The following is a 24,100-nucleotide window of genomic DNA, read 5'->3' on the forward strand; positions in this document are numbered from 1 at the left end:
TAATCAGGATGTTCAGCGCCACAGCCTGCCTGCCCCTGGAAGCCCCCAACTTATGCTGTAAATATAGGCGGCTAGCCATTTAGACAGATAACTTTTCAGTTATCCGTCTAAATGGCTTTTGAATATCATCCTCATGATGTGTTAATGTGGTTTGTTTTAAGGGGTGGTGAGCATACCTGTGAACTTCTGAGCTCCGCTCACCCTGAGATTAGCAGGGGATGTTGAGTGAGCTGTACAGATTTTCTGTCTTCCTCCACCCCTCCCCCAGAAGGAGAATTTAAGTTCTCTGTCAGATAATAAAATAGTTTCCAACCTTTTGGTGACTCTGGTTTATTTTTCTGGTGCAGCCTCTTTTTTTCTTATTCTCTATCTTTATTCCTTTCTTTGTCTAAACTCGCAATTGCTTGACCACACTGTCCCATGTTCTTTCAGGCTAAAGGGGACCAAGAGACTACGTTTAGTGAGCTCAACCTCCTCTTTACAACCAGTGACCTGTTTTCAGCTGGCACGGAGACCACCTCTACCACCTTGCGCTGGGCACTGCTGTTCATGCTTCTCCATTCTGACATTCAGAGTAAGTGGCGATGGGAGGGAAAAATGTTCAGAGATGGGACGTCCTATGCGGTTCCCCGGGGTTCATCTCTTTCACCCCTTTTGTTTAATGTTTACTTAGCCTGCCCCCCAAGGTATTATTTGTTCTTTTGGTTTTTCTCCTTTCATCTATGCAGATGATGTTCAAATTATTTTCTCTACACCAGGATGTAGCATCTTCAATCTCCAGTTTTGAAAAGTGCATGATTGCAGTTAGTACACAGTTGAGAAACATTTTTTTGGTTTTAAATTTGAAAAAAAAACAGAAGTTTTGGAGACTGGATGCAATCTAGAGAAATTTCGATCACCATTGATCATTACTCCATGACCTCTACTGATGAAGTGAGGACATTAGGAGTTAAATTAGATGCAACTTGGTCTCTGGAAAGTCATATTAACTCTGTTTTATGAACAATGTATGGGCACTTGTGACTGGTGAGACAACTAAAATAATTTTTTACCTTTGCCGCATTAAAATCTGTGGTATATGCTTTAGTCATTGCAGATTTAGATTACTGCAATGTAATATACTGGGGCCTGCCAGGATTTCTGATTAGAAAGCTCCAGATGGTTCAAAATATGGCAGCAAGGATTGTTATGGGTCGCTCAAAACGTGAAGCTGCTGCTCCTTTGTTAGCCTCACTAGTAACCAATGTAATTTAGCTAACATGTAAATTTAAACTATTAGTCCTCATGTTTAAGATCTTACATGGCTTTGGCCCCCCTCACATGTCTAAGACTCTATTGGAAATCAACTACTAGGCTGCACATTTACAACATAGTCATCAGCTTCTCATTCCATCCCAGAAATTATTTCGGCATGCAAGGTTACAAAATAGGTCATTTTCCATGACTATGTTTAAATTAGGGAATGCCCTACCTCTGTTGATCATGGAAGAAACTATTTTAATGCGATTTCGTTGTAAACTGAAGACCTGATTATTTTTTATCTATAAGGATTAATTTTTATTTAAGACCGGCAGCAGGGATGTGGATTTTATTTTGTTTTATTGTATATTTGTTTATTGTATTGTAATGGTTTGCTTTATGCTTTTATTGTTTTAATTGTATTTTGTTGTTGTATATCGCTTTGGAAGGCCTTATTGTAAGTTCTGGACACTGATTTATAAAATTTTTATAAATAAAAAGTGGGGCAGAACAAGGAATGTAGATAGATGATTAATTGACTGAAGTCTGTACTCGCTCCTAGAAATTCTAAAGTTATATTTTCTAGCTTGCCGTGTCTTTTTAGGTTAGGATTCAAAAGTGTGCACCCCCTTGCACGCGCCGACCACGGATTTTATAACATGCTCGCGGCTGCGCGCGCATGTTATAAAATTGGGCGTAGATATTAAAATCCGGCCCTTTTATCTTCAGCAAGCCAAGGAAGCATTCTCCAAGATCTATATTTTTTAATAACTACTCCCAAAGATATAGTCATTAAAACCAACATATCATCAGAGAAGGCAATATCTAACATTTCACAAGAAATGAATGTATTAAAAAGTGACTCTGATAATAATATATCATCAATTCTTGAATAAACTTTATGAGAATTGGAAAAAAGTGAAATTTCTTGAGCATTTATATGTAAAAAATGCCAGGTATCAATCAAATGCAATTCTTGCATTAAAAATCCTATCCCTATATCAGCTTGATTTTTTTATTTTTTTTTGTATTTTTGGTGGTTTCCAATCTATATATAGGTTATCTGTAATATTAAAATCACCACCTAAAATTAATGAATATGTTTCCCATTGAATCACTTTGGCAACCAATAAAGATAAACAATTATGTGAATAACAATTTGGTGCATATATATTAAGTAAAAGATAACTTCTACCATATAGTGTACCTGCAACTAATATATATATCTTGCTGACTCCTTATGTTACATTACATTTCTCAGTATAAAGTTTCCCTGTGTTTCCAGGCAAAGTTCATGAGGAAATTGACCGGGTGATTGGTGATTGGTAGAAGAAACAGGAGACCAGTGATGGAGGATCAGGTGAATATGCCTTTCACCAACGCGGTCATCCATGAAACTCAACGTTGTGGAGATATTGTTCCCATAGCGCTGCCTCACATGGCATATCGGGACACTGAGATCCAGGGCTTCTTCATCCCCAAGGTAACTGCTCTCACTAGAATTATGTAGGTCTAAGTGGAAGACCTTCTTATGTGTTACAATTTTTTTTTTTACCTTCAAGTTGCTGTTTTCAAATTCTTTATGCAATTACCCTGAAAATTCCCCTAGAACCTCAAATCAATAAAAGATTAAAAAAAAAATACCATTAAAATGTTTACAATTAATTATTCCTGGGAGAATTCTGTGCCCCAAAATTAAAGGGTACATTTTGAAAAGCTTAGTCAGGATCTATGCAAGTAAACCACTACAGAGGGGTTACACAGGGAGAATGGCAGAATCTGGCCCGAGTGGATTTTCAGCTGCCTAAGAGTGCATGCTTTCACAACATGGGCACGATCAGCTGCAGAAGAAGGAACATTTGTTGGGAGGATACTGCACACAGACGTTTAACTTTAAAAAAAAAATGTATGTGCATTTCGCCCTCTTGGAGGTAACTTACGGTAGGATACTTTTTATCCCATTAATATTCTGATTTCCAAACACAAAACTGTGCGGGTCACCTTCTTTGAAAGATCAGCTTGTTTCTGCAGGCTGAAAGTATGCTCGTACTTTGTCAGGCGCCTTTACTAAGTATTACTCTTACACAATTCTGCATCAACAAATGATTTAATTTTGCACAAAATATTTTAGAATTTTGCAGCATTCACCAAAATTTTGTTAAAATGTCACAATATAATCACTATCTATGTGTAATGATTTTTTTTTTAATTGCTATACAGAAAAAGTTACTTCTCAAAAGATGGCAAGAGTTCTATAATAGGTACATTATAAGGCAGCGGACCACTCCCTCCCCTCAGCTCATCTCTACCACTCTTCCCTCCCTGCTTCAGTGAGTCCCTATCAACCTCTACTAGTTTGAACGCACTAACCTCCCTCTCCTCAGCTCAGCCCCCAGCTTCTTTCCACTGTCCCCCCCTCCCACCAGCCTCTCCTCCCACTCTCACCCCTTAGCAAATCAGCACCCCTGAAGTTACTTGACATTGCTGTCACTTCGCAGACTGTGCCTGCCTGCTCCCCACCCATGTAGGCTAAAGCTTCAGCTGCCATCTTCTTCCAGCCAGCACAGGCAAAGGCTGGCAGCAACGATACTGTCTGCTTCTGGACCACATGAGCCGAAGCAGGTAGAGCATGACCCTGTTCTGACTCCTGCTGGCCCACTGCCACCAGGGCACAGCTCCAGCGCAGCAGCCAGCAAACTTCTGTGCAGAAATGTCAAAATCTGGAAGGGGGAGGGGAAGGAGGGAATTTTGTGCCAATTTTTCACTGAACAGCGGCACACAGGAATAAATAATTACACAATGAAAAATGGTTATTTTCTTTTATGAAGACAAATCTTTCAGGGTATGATAATCATAGACTCTCCTTTGGGAGTTAATTTTCAAAGGAGGGGAACGGGGAAAGCCAGCTGGTCTCCCCGAGGGCTCGGCGCGTGCAAGGTGCACTAGTGTGCGCCCCCTTGCGCACGCCGACCCCTGATTTTATAACATGCGCGCGGCTGCGCGTGCATGTTATAAAATCGGGCGTACATTTGTGCGCGCCGGGTAGCGCGCACAAATGTACCCCGCATGCGTATGTTTTAAAATCCAGCCCTATATATATATATATATATATATATATATAAGGGAGAGGCACAAAACCAAAGAGGGAAGAGGAAAGATTAAGGAAGAAAATTGAGTTAGTGAGGAGGATAACCAGCAGAAGATAAAATTTTTTTTAAAAATTAGTTCTTTTTCTCAGTATTTATAGAAGAAAGTTTAAGATGACGTACGCAAGCCAGGAAATGGGGACATAAATGATTATGAAATGATCAGAAACGATTTACAGAGGAGAAAATTACTTGAAGTACTTTTATTTGTTATAATTGTATTTATATGTTATATATGTGTCATTTTATTGTAACCTGCTCTGATGATTCTGTTAATGGAAGTGTGATATAATCAATAAATAATACACAGAGACAGGGTCATGGGAACTAGTGGGAGTACACCCCAGAATACTGACAGAGCTCAGGAAAGAGTAAGTGAAACGGAGGCTACAAGAGATTAGAGGTGGGCATATGTGGTCCCAGTTCACAAAAAATGGGAACAAGGAGAAGGCAGGTGTCTTCAGACATGTCAGTTTAATTTCAGCAGTGGGAAAAACTATGGAAACATTATTAAATATAGTACAACAACCTTAAAACAAGTAAATTACAGGACACAAGGCAATATAGTTTCACAAATGGAAGAGCCTGTATAACAAACACAGTTGAGTTCCTTAGTGCAGGGGTCCCCAACCACCGGTCCACGGACCGGGACCGGGCCGTTGGGGATTTTTGCCGGTCCGCGGCACCACCGCCAAGCACCGGCTGGTGTGTCGCGTGCTCCCGGTCTCTCCTGCTGCTCTTCCTTCCCTGCTGCCGTTGCTGCCGGGCTATCAGCATGTTCAAGCCCAGTGGGAATGGCAGCGGTGTTAGAGGAAGCTGTGGCACCCGTGGCTGGCCTTTTCTTCTTCCCGCGCCTGCCCCCCCCCTCCCGTGACCCGGAACAGGAAGTGATGCGCGGGAAGGAGAAAGAGCCGTGCCGCGTGAAAGTAGCAGCGGCGGCTGCAGCATCGGCCCCCGAGCAATTGAAGCAGCCAGTAATCGGGAAATGAGAGAGCAGCATGAGCCTCCCGCGGCCGATGGGATTCTTCTTTCTTGGCCGGTGGGGGCTGGAGGAGGAGGCTGCTGCAGCTACCATTTGTGCTCCGGGGGAGGGGAGAGGAAGTGAGTGAGAGAAAGAGAGAGAAGCAGCCAGCCAGCCTGTGTGTGATTGACTGGTCAGAGAGCTGATGTGTGTGTGTATGTGAGAGACAATGAAAGTGACTGCTCAGGGAGATGACTGATGTGTATGTGAGAGTATGAGACATTAGTCAGGGAGGTGACTGATGTGTGTGTGTGTGAGAGAGAGAGAGAGAGAGAAAGCATGGAAGTGAGAAGTCTGGGTATGTGGGAAAGCATGGGCGTAAGAAGCCTGGTGTTGGGGGGGGGGGGGGGGTGAAAGAAAGCATGGGAGTGAGAAACCTGGGTGAGTGTGCATGCATGAGAGAGAGAGACTGGTTGATAAGGTGACTGGTGTGTGTGAATGTGAGAGAATGTGATTCAGGGAATGAGAAGCCTGTGCACGTGGCGAGTGAGCATGGAAATGAGAGAGAGAGGTGTGTGTGTAACAGACAGAAAGTGATTATGGGAATGAGAAGCCTGTGCATGTGAAGAAAGTGATTATGGGAGTGAGAAACCTGTGCATGTGGAGAGAACAAGCATGGGAGTGAGAGACTGGTGTGTGTGTGAGAGAGACAAAGAAAGTGATTATGAGAGTGAGAAGCCCATATATGTAAGTTGAACATGGGAGTGGGAAGCCTGTGTGTGCGTGTGTGTATGGCATGAGAGAAACTGTTCAGGAAGGTGACTGGTGTGCGTGTGCCAAAGACTGGGAGATGATTGGTGTGTGAGAGACAGAAGCTGGTCATGGGGGCATGACTGGTATGGGGTGTGTGTGTGTGAGAGACATGGGCACTAAGGAAGAGGACCATAAGTATAGAGCTTAGCTTCTACTGCTGCTTCTGGTGTGTGCCACGGCCTGCAGGGAAGGGGAGTAGGAGAGCTGCTGGAGGAGGGTAAGTAAAGGTGGCTTTTTAAGTTTATTTTTCTTGACTGCCATTTTAATTGTGTGATGTCTGCTTTTTTGAAATATTTTATTGGTGTTTGGAGCATGTTTAATAGTTTTTATGAGTTTTTAATTGTTGGATGTTATTCTGTTCATAGCTGTTTTGAAAAATTTATTCTGCTTATTAGTATAGTTTTACAATTATTTCTGAGTGGGGATCTATAGCTGCTTGCTAGTTCTGTTTTCCTAATAAGAGGTGGTATTGGTTTTAAGACCTGATTTAATATTTGTAGTGTTGCCTTTTCATAGATAGGGTTGCTCCTGTTTGAGTGTATTCCATAATACAGGTGTAACTGTGTGCGGATTAGATTATGTGCATTACTACAGATCCTGGGAGTATGTTAGGTCGGTTCTGTGTCTGGGTGAGTTGTATGGGGAATGTCATAATTCTGCTTTACATCCATTATTGTGGGTCAGGGGGGTTCCCGTGGATGCAAACTGTACTTTTACATCTAGCCCCGTGACGATCATTGGTCAGTGTGTCATGCATGTGAGAACCTATGGTGAGTTGAGTCACATTCACATTATAAATGTCATAATTAAATAAGTGTGCACTAAAATCTAACCCCCTCCATAACCCCGCCCCTATATGACCAAAGCCCCGCCCCTGCCCCACCCAATCCCGACCTGCCGGGCCATGGAAAAATGGTCTTGCTTGAAGCCGGTCCCTGGTGCAAAAAAGGTTGGGGACCACTGCCTTAGTGGAAGTGACAAATGTGGTGGATCAAGAAGGTGCACTAGATGCTATGTGTCTGGACTTCGGTAATTCTTAGCTTTGCACACTAAAGCCTGATAAGCAAACTAGTCAGTATGGGAGTAAAACAAAAAGCTGTTAATTGGGCAACTGGTTGGGAGTGAGTCTGTTAGAAGAACATGAAGGTAAAACATTTTTGCCTGCAGATGATACAAATACTGCAACAGGGAAAACACACCGGAAGGGTGACAACAAATGAAAAGAGACTTGAAAAAACAAAAAGAATAGTCAATGGAAATTTGGAATTTGATCTTCAATGCAAAAAAGCATAAAATTATGCATCTGGGGTGCAAAAATCCATTAGCTATCTATCAACTAGAAGGACAATAACTGGCAACAGTTAAATAGGAAGGATACCTAGGATCAATTTCAGATGACCTGAAGGTTGCCAATTAATGTAATAAAACAGTGAAAGTTAATAGTATACTCGGTAGAGGTATCACCAGCAGGAAAAATAAGGTAATATTGACTTTGTACAGGTCACTAGAGAGACCTGACTTTGAGTACTGTTGAGTTCTGGAAGCTGTACCTTTGTAAGGACATTGAAAGGATGGATGCAGTTCAGAGAGAGGCTACTGAAATAATACAAAGCCTGCAGCAAAAACCCTTACACAGAATGGCTTAAGACAGTGGTTCTCAACTTTTTTTTCTGTCGGGACACACCTGACTGATGGTTCTCACATGCTTGACACACTGAGCACATGACCATCATAGGGCTAAATGTAAAAGTACAGTTTGCATCCACAGGAACCCCCCTGACCCACAATTATGGATGTAAAGCAAAATTATGACATTCCCTGTACAACTCACCATACAAAAATGATATTCTGGTTCTAGTGTCATCTCAGTAACAGCAACTCAAACTCCTTCTACTACAGGCTCAATATTCCTACTTATGGAAAGACAGCAGTTTACCACCAATGCATGTCTTCTTGAGAAAATACAACAAATAAGACTGATACAAATGCTTACATGCTAGTAAAATACCTCACCTCGGTCACATACACAGAACCGACCTAACATACTCCTAGGATCTGCAGTAATGCACATAAACTAATCCGCACACAGTTACACCTGTATTATGGAATACACTCAAACAGGAGCAACCCTATCTATGAAAAGCCACACTACAAATATTAAAATCAGGCCATAAACGCCAATACACCTCCTGTTAGGAAAACAGAAATAGACAAGCAGCTATAGATCCCAACACAGAAATAATTGTATAACTATACTAATAAGCAGAATAAATGTTTCACAACAACTATGAACAGAATAATATCCAACAATTATCCTCTGCATGGGGGCATCTCATGATGTCCGGGTTTGCTGCTTATGCACACAAATGACCCTGAAGGCACATCGTCTTCAGCTTGACAGGATGGAGCAGTTCATCGGACCAAAGAAGACCATGCCATCGGTATTAGCATCAGCGGATTGGCATTGATGGACCTCAGAACCGCACCGATGGACACCTCACTATCAACATCTGCAGGACCGTCGGTCAGTCGACAGGTAGAGGCACCGAAGACCGACCACTGTCAATTTTCTCCAGGCTGAGGACATTGTGTTCATCAACCTTGGCACCAGGGAAGGACTGTGCAAGCATTAAGGGAAGCCATAGAAGCACCAGCACTGATCCCCGTTGATGCATGGGAATGCACCAGCTCATGCTGCAATGCCCTCGAAGTGACCCTGCAGCGAGCAGCGCCAATCCTTCATCAGTGCCGGAGGTCCGCAGTGCTCTTCATGAGTCCTGATGCCAGTCACCGATCTGCCTTGCAGGTCTGAAAGGATCTGGCACCCCTCCTTCCTCCCAGTCTTGTTGGCATCTGCAACATTCAAGAGTTTGCTGGAGTGGAGAGTCCACCTGGTGGTGGAACTGGTGCTGCAGGACATCGGTCCTGTGGCACTGATGGTACTGGAGCCGGTATCGTCCGTCCTGGAATACATTGATCCAGCTGGCATCTGTTTCCGGGACAGCATTAGTGCCCGTCGGGACATCGATGCTTCTCCCTACCGATTCGGTGGTTGATGCCGGTTCCTTGGAGAAGGAAGCTTCACCCAGGCCAGCAGAGATGCTGAGGCCTGTGGCCTCATCCAGCTTTGCCAGTGCCTTTACCTCTGGACAAAGGCAATGTGTCTAGGGCCCCATCCCCTATTGCTTACAGTGAGAATGAGGGTCCCTATGACCCCTAGGGGGGTGATATCTCGGAGTCCTCCACTGAGGGCTCTGAAGGTTTCCCATCAGACCCTTCTCCTTCAGAGGAGTGAAGGAAGTCTCCACCTGAGGTCTTAACCTTTGCAGGGTTTTTGAGGGTGATGGTGGAAGCCATCCCATTTGTAACTGACGGAGGAGGATGCCAGGCACAAAATGTTGAGATCCTTCAGTTCGTGGAGCCTCCCAAGGAGATCCTGGCATTGCTGGTATACGATATCCTTAAGGAGCTGCTGAGGGTATGGGAATACCCCCTCACATTGCCTCCCATTAACAAGAAGGCTGACGCTGTCTGCCTCATCCAGAAGGCTGCTGAATTCGATAAGCATCAACTACCTCACCAGTCGGTGATGGTCGAATCCACTCTCAAGAGAGCCAAGCATTCTTGGACCCATTCCTCGGTGCCCCGGGAAGGATCATAGCATGATGGATGCTTTGGGGAGGAAGGTTGTTTTAGGGAGCCATGCTTATTGTCCGTATAGCTTCTGCATAGCAAGTGCAGGAGGTGGCTGAGCAGCTGCCTCAACAGCAGCAAGACAGCCTCATGTTGCTGGTGCATAAGGGCTTGGAATGCAGAAAACAAGAGGTCCAAGGGATCTATGATGTTTTCGAAATGGCATCAAGGGTTTCTGCAGCAGGAATCAGCACCCACAGAATGGCATGGCTGCAGGCCTCGGATCTCTGACCCAGAGGTACAGGAATGACTTGCTGACGTGCTGGTACTGGGGAGAATCTCTTCGGAGATAGGGTGAGAGATGTGGTGGCCCAGTTCCAGGACCACCATGAAACCCTCTGACAGCTCTTTGCCAGCATTCCGGACCTGTCCTCCTCTTCTAGGAGGTTGGCGAGATCAGGATAGAGGAAGTCTTTTTTTTTTTTTGCCAGAAGAAGTACTATCCCCCACCCCCTCGCTCCCGTCAACAGTATCAGGGCTCCTGTGGCGGTGCGAGGCAGCAGAGTGCCCTTAAGCCCTAGCCGGTGCCTCGGTTAACTCCAGGGACGGCGTTTTGACTGGGTTGTAGGGGGTATAAGCCAGTCACCCATACCTGGAACTCTCTGGTCAGGGGCAAGCTGCAGTTCTTCGTCATCTAGTGGCCCACTATAACCTCGGGCCAGTGGGTTTATTTCCATCATCCATCAAGGGTACCAATTGAACCTACTGGGTATTCCACCAAATTACCCTCTCATCCCATTTTGGGATGGTAGCGCATCAGGAGGTACTGCTAACAGAGCTCTCCTCCCTCTTAAAAGCCAAAGCAGTCGAGCCTGTTCTACCAGGGCAAAGAGGGCAGGGATTTTACTCCAGGTATTTCCTGATTCCAAAGAGAACAGGAGGACTCCGTCATATCCTAGACCTAAGGGCCTTGAACAAATTTCTAAAAAAAGAAAAGTTCAAGATGGTTTCCATGGACACCTTGATCTCCTCTTTGCAAAAAAGGGGACTGGCTATGCTCCCTTAATCTAAAAGACTTGTACACTCACATCAACATCTTCCCCAGTCACAGGAAGTATCTCCAATATGTGGTGGGAAAATAGTACTTCCAGTACCGGGTGTTGCCGTCCAGGCTAGCTTCAGCCCCACAAGTCTTCACAAAATGCCTGGCTGTAGTGGCTTCACACCTCTGCAGGCTGGGGATGCATGTTTTCTCTTATCTGGATGATTGACTGATCAAGAGCACATCTCAAGCAGAGGCTGTCAGGTCCATGCGCTGGATCATCTGAGTGTTGGAGTCACTATTTATTTTTTATTTATTTAAAGATTTTTTTATATACCGGGGCACGTTAAAAACATCACCCCGGTTCACATTATAACATAACATAGCAACAAGCTTTACAATAGTTTAATGTCAAGCAAACAGGAAGAAATCTTTGGATAAGTCAATTAAAAAAAGGTGACTAAATATTAACTCTTAAAATGAGGGAAGAAAGAAGAGGTTTAACTATCAACATAATAAAAAGGATATAAGCGGTGTACGCTTGGGAGAAGGATGTCAGCAGGGATGAAGTGGGAGGAGGTTGAGAGCAGGGTGGGAGGCGGGGGGAGCAGGATGTCAGCAGGGATGTCATTATCATCGTCAGCGGGTTCATCATCAGCTACCCAAAGTCCCATCTTGAGTCGTCACCTCAATTTGACTTCATAGGAGCCCTGCTAGACATGGCTCAGATGTCAGCCCCAGCAGGTGTCAGCCTGACATATATTGAGGCTGTTGAGCCATATGGCTGCAACCATCCATGTCACTCCCTTGGCATGATTATAGATGCGCAGAGCCCAATGGACTTTGAGGTTGCAGTGATGCCAGGACACACAGAACCTCCAGGATTGTATCCGAGTCACCCTGTCTCTATGGGATTTGTTGTCTTGATGGCGGGTACTTTCAAATCTGGAACGGGGATCTTTTTTTGCAGTCCTCCTACCCAAATTGTCCTAACCATGGATGCATCCACCCTGGGCTGGGGAGCTCATGTAGATAGGCTCAACATCCAGGGTCTCTGGACTGCTCAGGAAAGCTGTTGTGAAATGAACTTCCTGGAGCTTCAGGTGATCAGATATGCACTATGGACTTTCAAAGATCGGCTTTCCAACAAAGTTGTCCTGATCCAAACCGACAACCAAGTAGCGATGTGGTATGTCAACAAACAGGGAGGTCCGGGATTGCATCTCCTGTGTCAGGAAGCAGTTCAGATCTGGTCATGGGTTCTGAACCATAGGATAGTGCTCAGGGCCATGTACTGGGCCAGGACAGAGAACATGATAACGGACAGTCTTTGAGTCGTGCCTTCAGACCCCATGAGTGGTCCCTGGTCCAGGGGGTGGCAAATCAGATATTCTACCTCTGGGGGAGCCCGGACATTGATCTATTCATGTCGCCTTGCAACAGGAAGGTGCCTTGGTTCTGCTCCCTGTACAGGTCAGATGGCAAACCAGCCTCTGACGCCCTCGCCTATCATTGGGGAAAGGGTCTTCTGTGCACATATCCTATGATTGCTTTAGTGGTGAAAAATCTGTTGAAGCTTCACAAGAACATGGGGACTACGATCCTCATAGCTCCTCATTGGCCGAGACAGGTCTGGTTTCCACTCCTACGGGAGTTGTCCATCCGGAGACCGATCAGTCTGGGGACTTCCCCAAATTTCATCATGCAAGATCAAGGTAGGTTGCAACATTCCAACCTCCAGGCCCTGGCGCTCACAACCAGGATATTGAGAGGTTAATTCTGCAACCAGTCGATCTCTCAGAGGATGTGTTTCTGGGTTCTGGTGGCTTCTAGAAAGCCTTCCACTAGAAAGTCCTATGGACTGAAGTGGAGGAGGTTTTCCAGGTGGTGTGAGAAAGCCCTAGATCCATTCTCCTGCCCTTCACAAAAACTGCTTGATCGGAAGCTAGCTTAAAAAGCAACTCTGTTAGAGTTCATTTGATTGCAAATGGTGCATACCACCAGGATATAGATGGTACGTCCATCTCTGTACAGCCTATAGTTGTACGATTCATGCAGGGCCTGCTTCATTGAAGCCACCCCTAAGGCCTCCCGCTGTGTCTTGGGACCTCAACATGGTGTTAGCTCAACTGATTAAAGCTCCTTTTGAGCTGCTGCACACCTGTGACCTGAAGTACCTGACCTGGAAGGTCTTACTTTTGGTGGTGGTCACCTCAGTGTGCAGGGTCAGCAAGCTCCAGGACTTAGTGACTTATCCATCTTACACTAAGTTTTATCATGATGGGGTGGGTCACCAAACTTACATCTTAACCAGTCCATCGTCCTGCCAACATTATTTCCCATGCTCCATTCGCACCAAGACGAACGAGCACTGCACAGTTTGGACTGCAAGCAAGTCTTAACCTTCTATCTGGAGCGGACAGAACCCTATAGACAATCCACCCAACTTTTTATTTCTTTTGATAAGAATAGTTTGGGCATTGTTATTGCCAAACAGACACTATCCAATTGGCTAGGAGATTGCATCTCCTTCTGTTATGCTCAGGCGGGTCTGCATCTTGGGGGTCATGTTAAAGCTCATTCTGTTAGAGCCATGGCAGCGTCAATGGAGATTTGCAAGGCTGCGACGTGGAGTTCTTGCCACACATTCACATCTCACTATTGTCTAGATAGGGATGGCCAACGCAACAGTAGGTTTGGTCAGTCTGTCCTTCGGAATCTGTTTGAGGTCTAGAACCCAACTCTTTCCTACCTAGGGCCTATTGTTTGGATTCAGTTGTCTTCCCCTCTTGTTACCAACAGCACAATTGTTGGTGTGCCCGTTGGCACATGTTTGAGTGTCTGTTGGTCCCTTTTTCTGTTGGGGACAGCCTGTAGCTAGAGATTCACCCATGTGTGAGGATACCATCCTGCTTGTCCTCGGAGAAAGCAGAGTTGGTTACCTGTTACAGATGTTCTTCGAGGACAGCAGGATGTTAATCCTCACGAAACCCACCTGCCACCCTGCAGAGTTAGGTTTCTCCTAATTTAAACTTTCATTTTCAAATGATTCTTTGTTATAAGACTGTAAAAAGTCCCTGCGTGGAACCATGGTATAGGGCATGCTGGGCAAGCTCAGTGTGCCAAGTCAAAGTTCTAGAAATTTTGACATAAGTTTCCCGTGTCAGGGTTCTATCTGATAATGTCATCCATGTGTGAGGACTAACTTCCTGCTGACCTCGGAGAACACCTGTCACAGGTAAGCAACTCTGCTTTAATTTTTTTTACACTGGTACTATCTTTTCCTAATCACCATATGCAATTTTTTCTGGCTTTGGCCACTGCTTTGTTGCAGTATTTCACTATATTGAGATCATCAGATAGGATTACCTCAAGATTTCTCTGCTGTGTGGTGAACATTACTATCTCACCCTCTACCTTCCCATGATATACCTCTCCCTAGGATTTCTGTGCTCTACACATTTTCCATTAAATCTCAGTTGCCATTATGTGCTGTGTATTGTGGCAGTCAAAAAGCAAACAGAATGTTAGGAATTATTAGGAAGGGAATGGCAAATAAAATGGAGGATGTCATAATACCTCAGTGGTTAGACCGCACCGTGAATACTATGTGCAGTTCTAGACACTGCATCGCAAAAAAAGGTATAGTTGCACTGGAGAAAATGCAGAGAAGGGCAACCAAAATGATAAAGGGCATGGAACAGTTCCCCTATGAGGAAAGGCTAAAGGGGTAAGGGCGGTTCAGCTTGGAAATGAGACTGCTGAGAGGGGATATGATAGAGGTCTACAAAATCGTGAAAGGACTTGAACGGGTAAATGTGAAATGGTTATTTACTCTTTTGGATAATATAAGGACTCGTGGGCACTTCATGAAGTTAGCAAGTAGCACATTTAAAACAAATCGGAGATAATTCTTTTTCACTCAATGCACAATTAAGTTCTGAAATTCATTGCCAGAGTATGTGGTTAAGGCAGTTAGTGTAACTGGGTTTAAAAAAGGTTTGGATACGTTCTTGGAGAAGTCTATAAACTGCTATTAATCAATAGGGAATAGCCACTGCTTGTTGCCAGCATTAGTTGCACGGAATCTGTTTAATGTTTGGATACTTGCCAGGTACTTGTGACTTAGATTGGCGACTGTTGGAGACAGGATACTGGGCTTGATGGGCCCTTGATCCAACCCACTATGGCAAATCTTATGTTCTTATGTGTATGATGTTGCTGCTGACAGTCTTTTCAATATAGCTGCTTCTTTAAAACTAGAGAATTGCAGGAGAACTATTTAAGGAATTCAAACAAATTTTAAAAAGTGAAATATGCACAGTGGCATCTCTAAACAGAATTATTTAGGGGGTGAAGCAAGCTAAATATGGAGGGGGCAAGCTAAATAACCACACCATGCCCATCACCATAGCATGATCTCTTGCCTTTAAATTGGCTATAAAAGAGATAATAAAAAAAAGTCTTAAAGGCCTCCTGTGCAATTTTTTAAAAGCCAGCCAGTTTTATTTTTCAGGTAAAACTAAAATTATTTGATAGCCTCATTCAGCTGGTTTTTCAATATAGATACGAGAATGGAGTCTGTGCAGGAAGGGACAGAATCTCAATACCAACTCTGCACCTCTAGTTCTGTAACACACTCCACATCCACAGAAATTTTCCTTAGATTGGACCTTGGATGTTTTCCCTCACCACACAAAATAAAATTTTCAAAGTCTGGTGTCACCTCAGTGAGAGAAAGACGGACACCTTCCACTGCAAGATACTTTGTGAAGTAACACAAAACCCTGCCAAAAAAAAAAAGGTCATAGCAACCCTGCCGTACTATAGCCGCACTAAATCCCAGAATTCAAACAGCAACAGTCCCTATCGAGGAAAAGCCTGCACTGCAATATTGCACCGGATCTGGAACAACAATACGTGGCCTATGGGGAAAACACAACAAGCTGTCCTGCAACAGATCCTTACAGAGGCTGCACCTCAGCAGAATCCCTCACCTCTGTCACACACGCAAGCACAGATAGACCCTCAGCAAATACAGAATAAAATGATCATAAAGCAATGTATAGAGAGAAACCTGCAGAGAAAATGAACTGAAAATCAAAAATATGCTATAAATTTCCCCATCCCCAATTCTGTTGTTCCCCCCCCCCCCCCCCAGGAATGCCTCTTCCTACCGCAGATAAAAGTCTGTGGGAAAGCAGGTTACATGTGTACTTGAACCCACAGGTTGATTTTCCACATAGGGGCAGATTTTAAAACCTACGCGCACAGCCTTCATTTGTGCGCGCTACCCGGAGAGTACAAATGTACGCCCGATTTTATAACATGCGCGTGCAGCCGAGCGCATGTTATAAAATCCGGGGTTGGCGCGCGCAAGGGGTGCACACTAGTGCACCTTGCGCGCGCCGAGCCCTAAGTGAGCCCCGATGGCTTTCCCTGTTCCCTCCGAGGCTGCTCCGATCGGAGGGAACTTTCCTTTGGCCCCAACCCCCCAGCCCTACCTAAATTCCCCCCCTACCTTTATTTTGTAAGTTACGCCTGACGGCTGGCTTTGCTGCTGTGCCAGAGGCCTCGTTCCCACCCACGCCCCGCCCCCGGACCGCCCCGCCATTTCCCGCACTTTTTTCAAGCCCCGGGACATACGCACATCCCGGGGCTTTACACGCGCCACCGGGCCTTTTGAAAATAGGCCCGGCACGGGTAACCCCCCTACGCACATAAATCCTCCTGGATTTCCACGCAAGGGCTTTGAAAATTTTCCTCTTAATGCACTGTGAAACTCAAGCCACTGTCCTGACCTGTCTATCATTAACTGTTCTTTATTTAATTTCGGAACAGCAAAACAAGTCCTTGGGGATTCATTTGCATTGGCTTTGCTGTGCCAAGATTCATTAAAAAAAAAAACCCAAAAAACGAAAAGACCAGAATGTGGTATATCAAGAATTGGTGGATAATGGCAATCTCCGTTATTTATTTCAGAAAAAAGCTGAAAAGGCCTGGCTTTTCCATAGAGAACTACATAACAGTGACTAAAATATTACTGTACGAATTGATTTTCCCTGTTGCCGTGAGACCTTTATGGTCACCGGGTGATGTACCAATGAAGGTTGAGGAAGTGTTTGCAGGGGGCAAGGCTTAATGAGCTGATTTCACTGTACCGCTAGCTGTGTGGCCTTGGATAAAGCCACTGTTTTCTCGTTGCATGGCTGGGCAATAGCAATCAAATATTAACTTTTGTCAAGGTCCTCATACTTGAACCAGATGCACTAAGCATTTTACCCAAGATAGGGAAAACCCTTTAATACATCTAGCATTAACTGACAGCACTAAAGTCAAGGCCATTAAGTCATTCAAACTATAGTGGAAAATGCCAGTGGGTGCATTGTTTCAGTGAATGTCATTTTAGGATTAGGGCTACACTGAGGAGCGACTTCAAATGACTAGGCAGTCAGATTTTGATGGAAGCTTGAGTTGGTTTGTTTAATTTGATATTTAATGCTGAGTATTTGGTGAGCCTTCTAAAACTGTGAGCTATTTCTGCTGAGCAGGCAGTGTGCCCCAGTGCTGCACGGGAGAGTTTTGTACTGGGTGAGATTATACACCGGGTCATTACTATTCTGCTACTGCTGCTGCCAGGTCAGGGTATCAGACTGACTGGCCATTGTGCTGGTCACTTTGCCACTCCTACTCCTGTGCCATGCTGCTGTTGACCACTTTGCCACACCTGTCAGAATACTGCCAGCTAGGGCCCATATTAAGAGCTGGGTGATACTCTCAGCCAGGGCTTCCCAAACCCATCTTGGTGATCCACAGCCGGTCGGGTTTTCAGGTTAGCCACAATAAATATGCTTGAGATAAATTTGCATGCACTGGAAACTTCAGTATATGTTAATTTTTCTCATGCATATTCATTGTGAATATCCTGAAAACCCGACTGGCTGTGAGTTCCCCGGGACAGGTTTGGGAAGCCCTGCTCTAAGCTGTCTTGCTATGTGTAACTGGATATTTTTGTGTCCAGCACTCTGCTTGCTTCTTCCTATTCTGCTTCCCTTATGGGTCTTCACACACCCCTCTCTTCCATGCTGTCCACTCTCACGCATGGTTCCTTTAAGAATGATGAGACGAGGAGAGGTGGCAGCGGCGAGGAGATAGCTGGAGCTCTGTGCCCTTCTGGGCTGTGCTCAGGGCAGCTGCCCAGCTTGCTCCACCCTAGTTATGGCACTACTCCTTAGCATTACGAACATCAAGTAGGAAATGGAGTATTTTACCAGATAAGACTGAGACACAAATAACACACAGGTCCTACGTCTGCAGCTTGTGAAGGTCGGCACACTACACTATTATTGACCTTTCAGAATCCTAACCTGGCCTTTTGGTTTGCATACTATAATCCTATTGTAACACCTGTGTGCCACAGAAAGAGGGAAAGAGTAATGTGCAGAGAGTGTATTGTGCTTAAAATGGTTTCCCCCCGCCCCTATGGGAGATCCTAGAGTGAATTAGTGGAGGTGGAAAGGTTCCAGTTAACTAAAGATTATCTGTGGGGCAGAGGGTGTTCCTGAAGTCCTTGACAAACAGAATGGTTTAGCCTCTAGGGCAGAGCTTTCCAAACTTTTCATGTTGGTGACACACTTTTTAGACAACATAATTTCACGACCCAGTAATTCAGTCTACTAGCAAACCAGAGGTTAAAGGTTTAAACAAACAAAACGTATTTCCACAATTTATGTATGTTTCCTTAAATATATACATACATTTTTGTGGATTACATAATGTTACACCCACACTGACCCCCCCCAGGCAGCTCCCATTCATTCTCACACCGCTCCCTCCCCACCCCCCAGGCAGGCACCAATTTATTCTCTCACACATTACACCACACACAGGCCGGCACCTATTCTCACACAGACAGACTCCAGGAAGACACCCATTCGTTCTCATACACAGATACAGCCTCAGGCAGGCACCCATACATTCACACACATACACCCCCAGGCAGACTCCTATTCATACACTTGCACAATGAAGGCAGACCTCCCTCTCTTTCTTTTGCCAGCCTCTCTCATTCCTCTGCTACTGCTGTCACTGCTGCCATGTGGATATTTGGGGAGGAGCTGATCGTTGCTACTGGCACTGAAGCCCGTTCTGCTACCTCCTCTGTGCAAGCCCCGCGGTATTAAATATTTGCGGGCTTCCACTTCCTCCATGTCAATCTCGTACATTGCGAGATCAGCATAGAGAAAGTGCTACTCCTTCACATTCCCAAAGATAACATATGCCAATCACTAAAAAATATTTTTTTTTACCTTTGCTGTCTAATCGGTTGGTCACAGGCTTTTTTTTTCCACCTTCCCTTTCTTGTTTTTTTGCCAATTCCTTTTACAGGGTCTGTTTTTTTCTATTTCTTTTCTCTTCATCTGTCTTCTTCCTTCAAACACACAATCAGGTTCTCATTCTCACAGCGGCCCTAATACCGGGTTTCCTCCTCTTCTCGGGTCACTGCGATGTAGGTTATGCGGCGGCCCATTAACGCTGCTCTTCTTCTGTACACGGTAGATGCTCCTCCTTCCTGCCCATGCGGCTCCGGCAACGTTTTTCTTCCGGGGCTGCGCAGGCAGGAAGGAGGAGGAGTGAACGTGACCCTTTTCTTCGGGCCGTGGTGAGGTAAGCTCCACCCCAGCCCCGCCAATCTTCCTGCTGTAGTTCCCTGCTTCCGCCGGCCCTGCTGCTATGTGGACCAGGCGACGCACCTTCACACTGCAGGCGACACACAGTTTGGAAAGCTCTGCTCTAGGGGCAGGGTTTTTAGAAAGGGTATATTGCCCTGGTTAGGAAATGAGCTGGGGCCAATGTTGCCAACCTTGCTTATTTCCCACGAGTATGGGCTTTTTTTCTAGTGATTCACTTTTTTTTTTTTTTTTTTAATTTGCAGGTTGCTTCTTATTGGTCGTTTTTTTTCTGCCAGTCGCGTTTTTTTGGGCTTGTGGGCGGGATTTGTGCACTGCTGTTGCTGTAATTTGGCTGCTGCTGCCGATAAGGCCTGTCCATAGCAATGGCATTGCTATGGGTGCACCTGGGCGGGCCATGGCCCACCCACTTTTTATTCAGACCCACCCCAAATTTTTGTGGCAGCATAGCCTGCCAGAGCTGCAAAGATCACAGGAGTACATGAGCGGACACCGCACGCCAAGCAACAGCGTCGGGTTACCAAGGAAGCTTTTATGCAGCATGGCAGGCCTGAACGCTGAAGGGAGTGTAGCACTCAGCTGGCTACAATCAAAGAGAAGAGGTATCTGGAGGGGGATGAATGAGTGTGTTGGGTGGGGAGAATGAGTGTGAGAGGACCGGAGATGTGCTTGGAGGGGGTGGTGGATGGGGGAATGAGTGTGAGAGGACCGGAGACGTGCTTGGAGGGGGTGGTGGATGGGGGAATGAGTGTGAGAGGACCGGAGACATGCTTGGAGGGGGTGGGGAGGGGGGAATGAGTATGTGGGGGCCAGAGGCGTGCTTGGAGAGGGTGGGGAGGAGGGAATGAGTATGTGGGGGCCAGAGATGTGCTTGGAGGGGGTGGGCAGGGGGAATGAGTGGTTTTTTATTCTACACCACTTTTGATTTCATCTAATTGTTTTTTTTTTTATTTCTTCTCTCTGCAGAAGATCACCTCTGTAAGAAAGCCTGTCCATACCTGCTATTTCTGTCATTGGCTGCTACTCTACTAAACGATTTTGATCTACCATGGCTAAGGTAAAGAACTGGGCTAATTACGGTAAAAGGTACTGCAAAGCGTGGGAAGAGGAACGTGAACTAAAAACATGGATTCCGCCTATTGTTGGCAATGACAGTAAGGCTATGTGCAAATTTTGTGAATGCAAAATTTGTGCGCATCATGCAGACCTCCTGCAACATGCTAAAATGGAGAAACACGCAAAAAATTTGACTCCTTTCTCGTCTATGTGACTCAAAGACATTGGTGCTACTGCAGTAAAACGAAACATAACTATGCAACAGCAGTAACTGAAGTATGCTTGTTTTATAGCCTGTCATCATGCAGTATCCACTGTTGATCACCTATGCGAGTTGACAGCTGCGATGCAAAACAAAGATATTAGGCTTCACAGAACTAAGTGTAGAACCTTAATTTGCAATGTGATTGCGCCCTGTTTACTCAATGAACTTCTAGATGGCATCAACAACGTGTCGTACTTATTGATTATTGATGAAAGCACAGACATAAGTTCGGCGAAACAACTGTGTGTCATTGTGAGATATTTCAGCACAGCTTTAAACAGAACCATTTTGGTCAATTTCTATTGTAAGGATGGTATAGAAATGTTTTAAAATAAATAAATAAAATTGTTTCTCCATTCCTTGGCGTAATTGATTTGCAGGGTGAAACAGCTAATAATATAACCTCGTCTGTGCTGGAGTTTAAAAAAAAAACAAAAAAAAACTGAACATTGATTTCAGCAAGTGTATTGGAATAGGTACTGATAGATGCAACGTTATGATTGGCAAACACAACTTGGTGTACACCAACATGAAACAAGTAAATACAGATTTACAGCTGGTTAAGGGCTTGTGTCACCCACTTCAGCTGTGTGCGAGAAAAGCTGTAGAACAACTGCCTCAGCATTTAGAGTTTTTAGTTGGGCGATCATATTCTTGGTATTCTCACACTGCTCAGCGACAGAGAAATTACGCAAACTTGTACAAGAAAATAAATGATGGACAGGACCCTCTTAGACTTGTTCAGCTGTCAACCACCAGATGGCTGTCCATGTGTAATTGCTGCGAGCGTGTTCTTTCTCAGTGGGACGATTTAAAACTTCACTTTAACTTGTGCAAATTCAAGGAGAGATGTTACGATGCTGAAATTTTGTCAAGCATGCACAGCGATCATGTCGATAAGTTATACCTGCATTTTTTGACACCAGTACTGCAGCAGTTTCACAGAATTAACAAATTATTTCAAGTGGAATCTGGTAATCACTTTGTAATGCAAGACAATTTGCTATCATTTTTTTTTTTGCTTGATATTGTCGCGATTCTTGATCCCTGCATTTCTACCATAATCTAATGAGGATCTTATTGCTTTGAATCTTTCTGATGCATCTATCTTCCTGCCCATGTCGGCAGTTGATTTCGGAGCAGTTTTCCCATCTCTCGCTTCGAGAGCTGAAACTTGCTCAAACCAAAGTGACAGACATAAAGAATCGTTGCATGGGTTTCCTGAATGAGGCCGCAAAGCAAATAACGAACAAACTCCCAGGGAACATAAAGCTGTGGCGATCGCTGACATCTTTCAGCCCTTTTGCAATACTATCTCAAGTGAAACAGCCGCTTTATGCTCTGGAACTTATCAAGTTATTCAAAGGTGAAGTAGGGATGTTAGACCTTCAGTATAAATCACTCGGTTTAGTACAGTGGAAGACTGCTGATGACACAAACTCGGAAGCTCTTTGGATTGAAGTTTACAACTACAGAGGTGCTAGTGGTGAATGCGCATATGGGAATTTGGCATTATTTGCTCTGTCGCTTTTAGCACTGCCTCTGTACTCATACTCGTGAGAAATAAGTCCAAGACGAGAAACTGTATAATCAATGCAGCTCTTTCGGCAATATTGCAAGTGCGTAATGGAATGAGACACCGGGGTATTTGCTGTACCAACTTCTTGCCAGCCAGTAGTACGCTGAAGCAATTCCATGAAAATATGTCTCGTGGCAATGCTGACAGTACAGAGGACGAAGAAGTACTGGCTGTTGTCATTGATTGTCGGACCTTTTTTTAGTTAACTGCGAGAGCTACAGTAATTTATTATAATAAAGTCAGCTATTTTGTGTGGATTTCAAAAGTCACAATTCATTATTTCTCTGCATTCTTTTGTTAAATAAAATTAAAAACTGAAAATTGCTGGTGGCATAAATATTCAACCCCTGTGCTTTGGAAGCTCCAAGTTGACATAGATGAAAGATATTGCCTTAACAATTGGCTTACAATTGGGCCTCTACCTGTGAATTATTAAAAAGGGTCAGCTTTCCTGGATAAAACCCCTCCCTAATTCCAGTACCATTGGTCAGCCTGTGAATCTGAAGGAAAGCTGTGAAAATGAAGACCAAAGAGCAGTCTAAGAAAATTAAAGATGAAGGTGTAAACGTGCAGAAGATAGGAAAAGGCTACAAAATAACAACCAAGTGCTTGGATATCCTGGTGAGTATTGTTGGATCAGTTGTGAGGAAATGGAAGCTGCATCATATACCACTCAGACGCTGCCTATACAAGGTTGTCCCTCAAAGCTCAGCGTCTCAGCAAGAAGGAGACTTGTGAGGGAAGCCACAGAGAGGCCAACAATCAATTTGAAGGAGCTACAGAGTTCAGTGGCCGAGACTGGAGTGGAGGTGCAACAGTCAATCATATCAAGAGCTCTGCATACAACTGGCCTGCACGGGAGGGTGGCTGGAAAGAAGCCATTATTGAATAATGAATTGTGACTTTGAAAATGTACTTTTAGCACATACTGTCTGGAACAATCTGTGTAATGTCATATGTACTCCACAAAAATCTGCTCACATTTTAGGGGGCTGAATAATATTGCAAGCCACTGTATTTCCTCCATTACACTCTCAAAAGTATCTTTTTTAAAGTGTTTTCTGTGTATAAATACCTTCTAATAAAAGTTTCAAATCTCATGTGTTTTGGGCTTGGTTTTTTGTTTTTTTTTCGGAAAATAGCGCTGGTTCTTTCATGATTACCTGGCAGCCCTGGCTGGGGCTCCCTCAGGGTGACAGGGGAAAGGAGAAGGAGTTGGGCAGCAATACCCCACAGATGTCTGAGGAAGCCTGAACAAGGCGAGGAAACAGTGGAAGAAGTTGATCTTGGAGTTACAGAGTGACGAAAGGAACTGTAAGGGGGGGGGGGGGGGTGCCTTCAGGACCAGAAGGAAGCCTGTGCCTGATTGGAGCCCCCCCCCCCCCCAAGAAAGGGTTGGGGGCGCTACATTCCATCTACAGAGAGAGGGAGTGAGTTGCCTTGCAGCCATCCTAAAAGTTGTGAGTGAAAACTCGGGGCTTAAACTGTTGTGGATGCAAGGAGAGGTGAGGCTTAGTCCAAGGCTGAAGAGAGATTATATATAGAACTGTGATTTGACTTTGTCTGACATCCTGGGAAAAGATTGAGAGTGGAACTACTGAGTTTTCTGGAAGAGTGAATTCTGCTATTTTTTAACTGATTGACCAGTTTATTTAAATAAACTTATCTCTTGTCTG

General features: G+C 44.7%; 1 protein-coding gene across 1 annotated transcript in view; it reads left to right on the plus strand.

Moving 5' to 3' along the window:
* LOC115084824 (cytochrome P450 2D15-like) overlaps window positions 1-24,100 on the plus strand; it is an 83,710-nt gene that overhangs the window by 48,506 nt on the left and 11,104 nt on the right. The window contains 3 exon segments of the mRNA XM_029590149.1: window positions 433-574; window positions 2,525-2,562; window positions 2,564-2,722. Of these exon segments, the coding sequence (XP_029446009.1) occupies window positions 433-574; window positions 2,525-2,562; window positions 2,564-2,722 (339 nt within the window).

The sequence above is a fragment of the Rhinatrema bivittatum genome, chromosome 2 (assembly GCF_901001135.1).
Source record: "Rhinatrema bivittatum chromosome 2, aRhiBiv1.1, whole genome shotgun sequence".
NCBI classification, from domain to species: Eukaryota; Metazoa; Chordata; class Amphibia; order Gymnophiona; family Rhinatrematidae; genus Rhinatrema; species Rhinatrema bivittatum.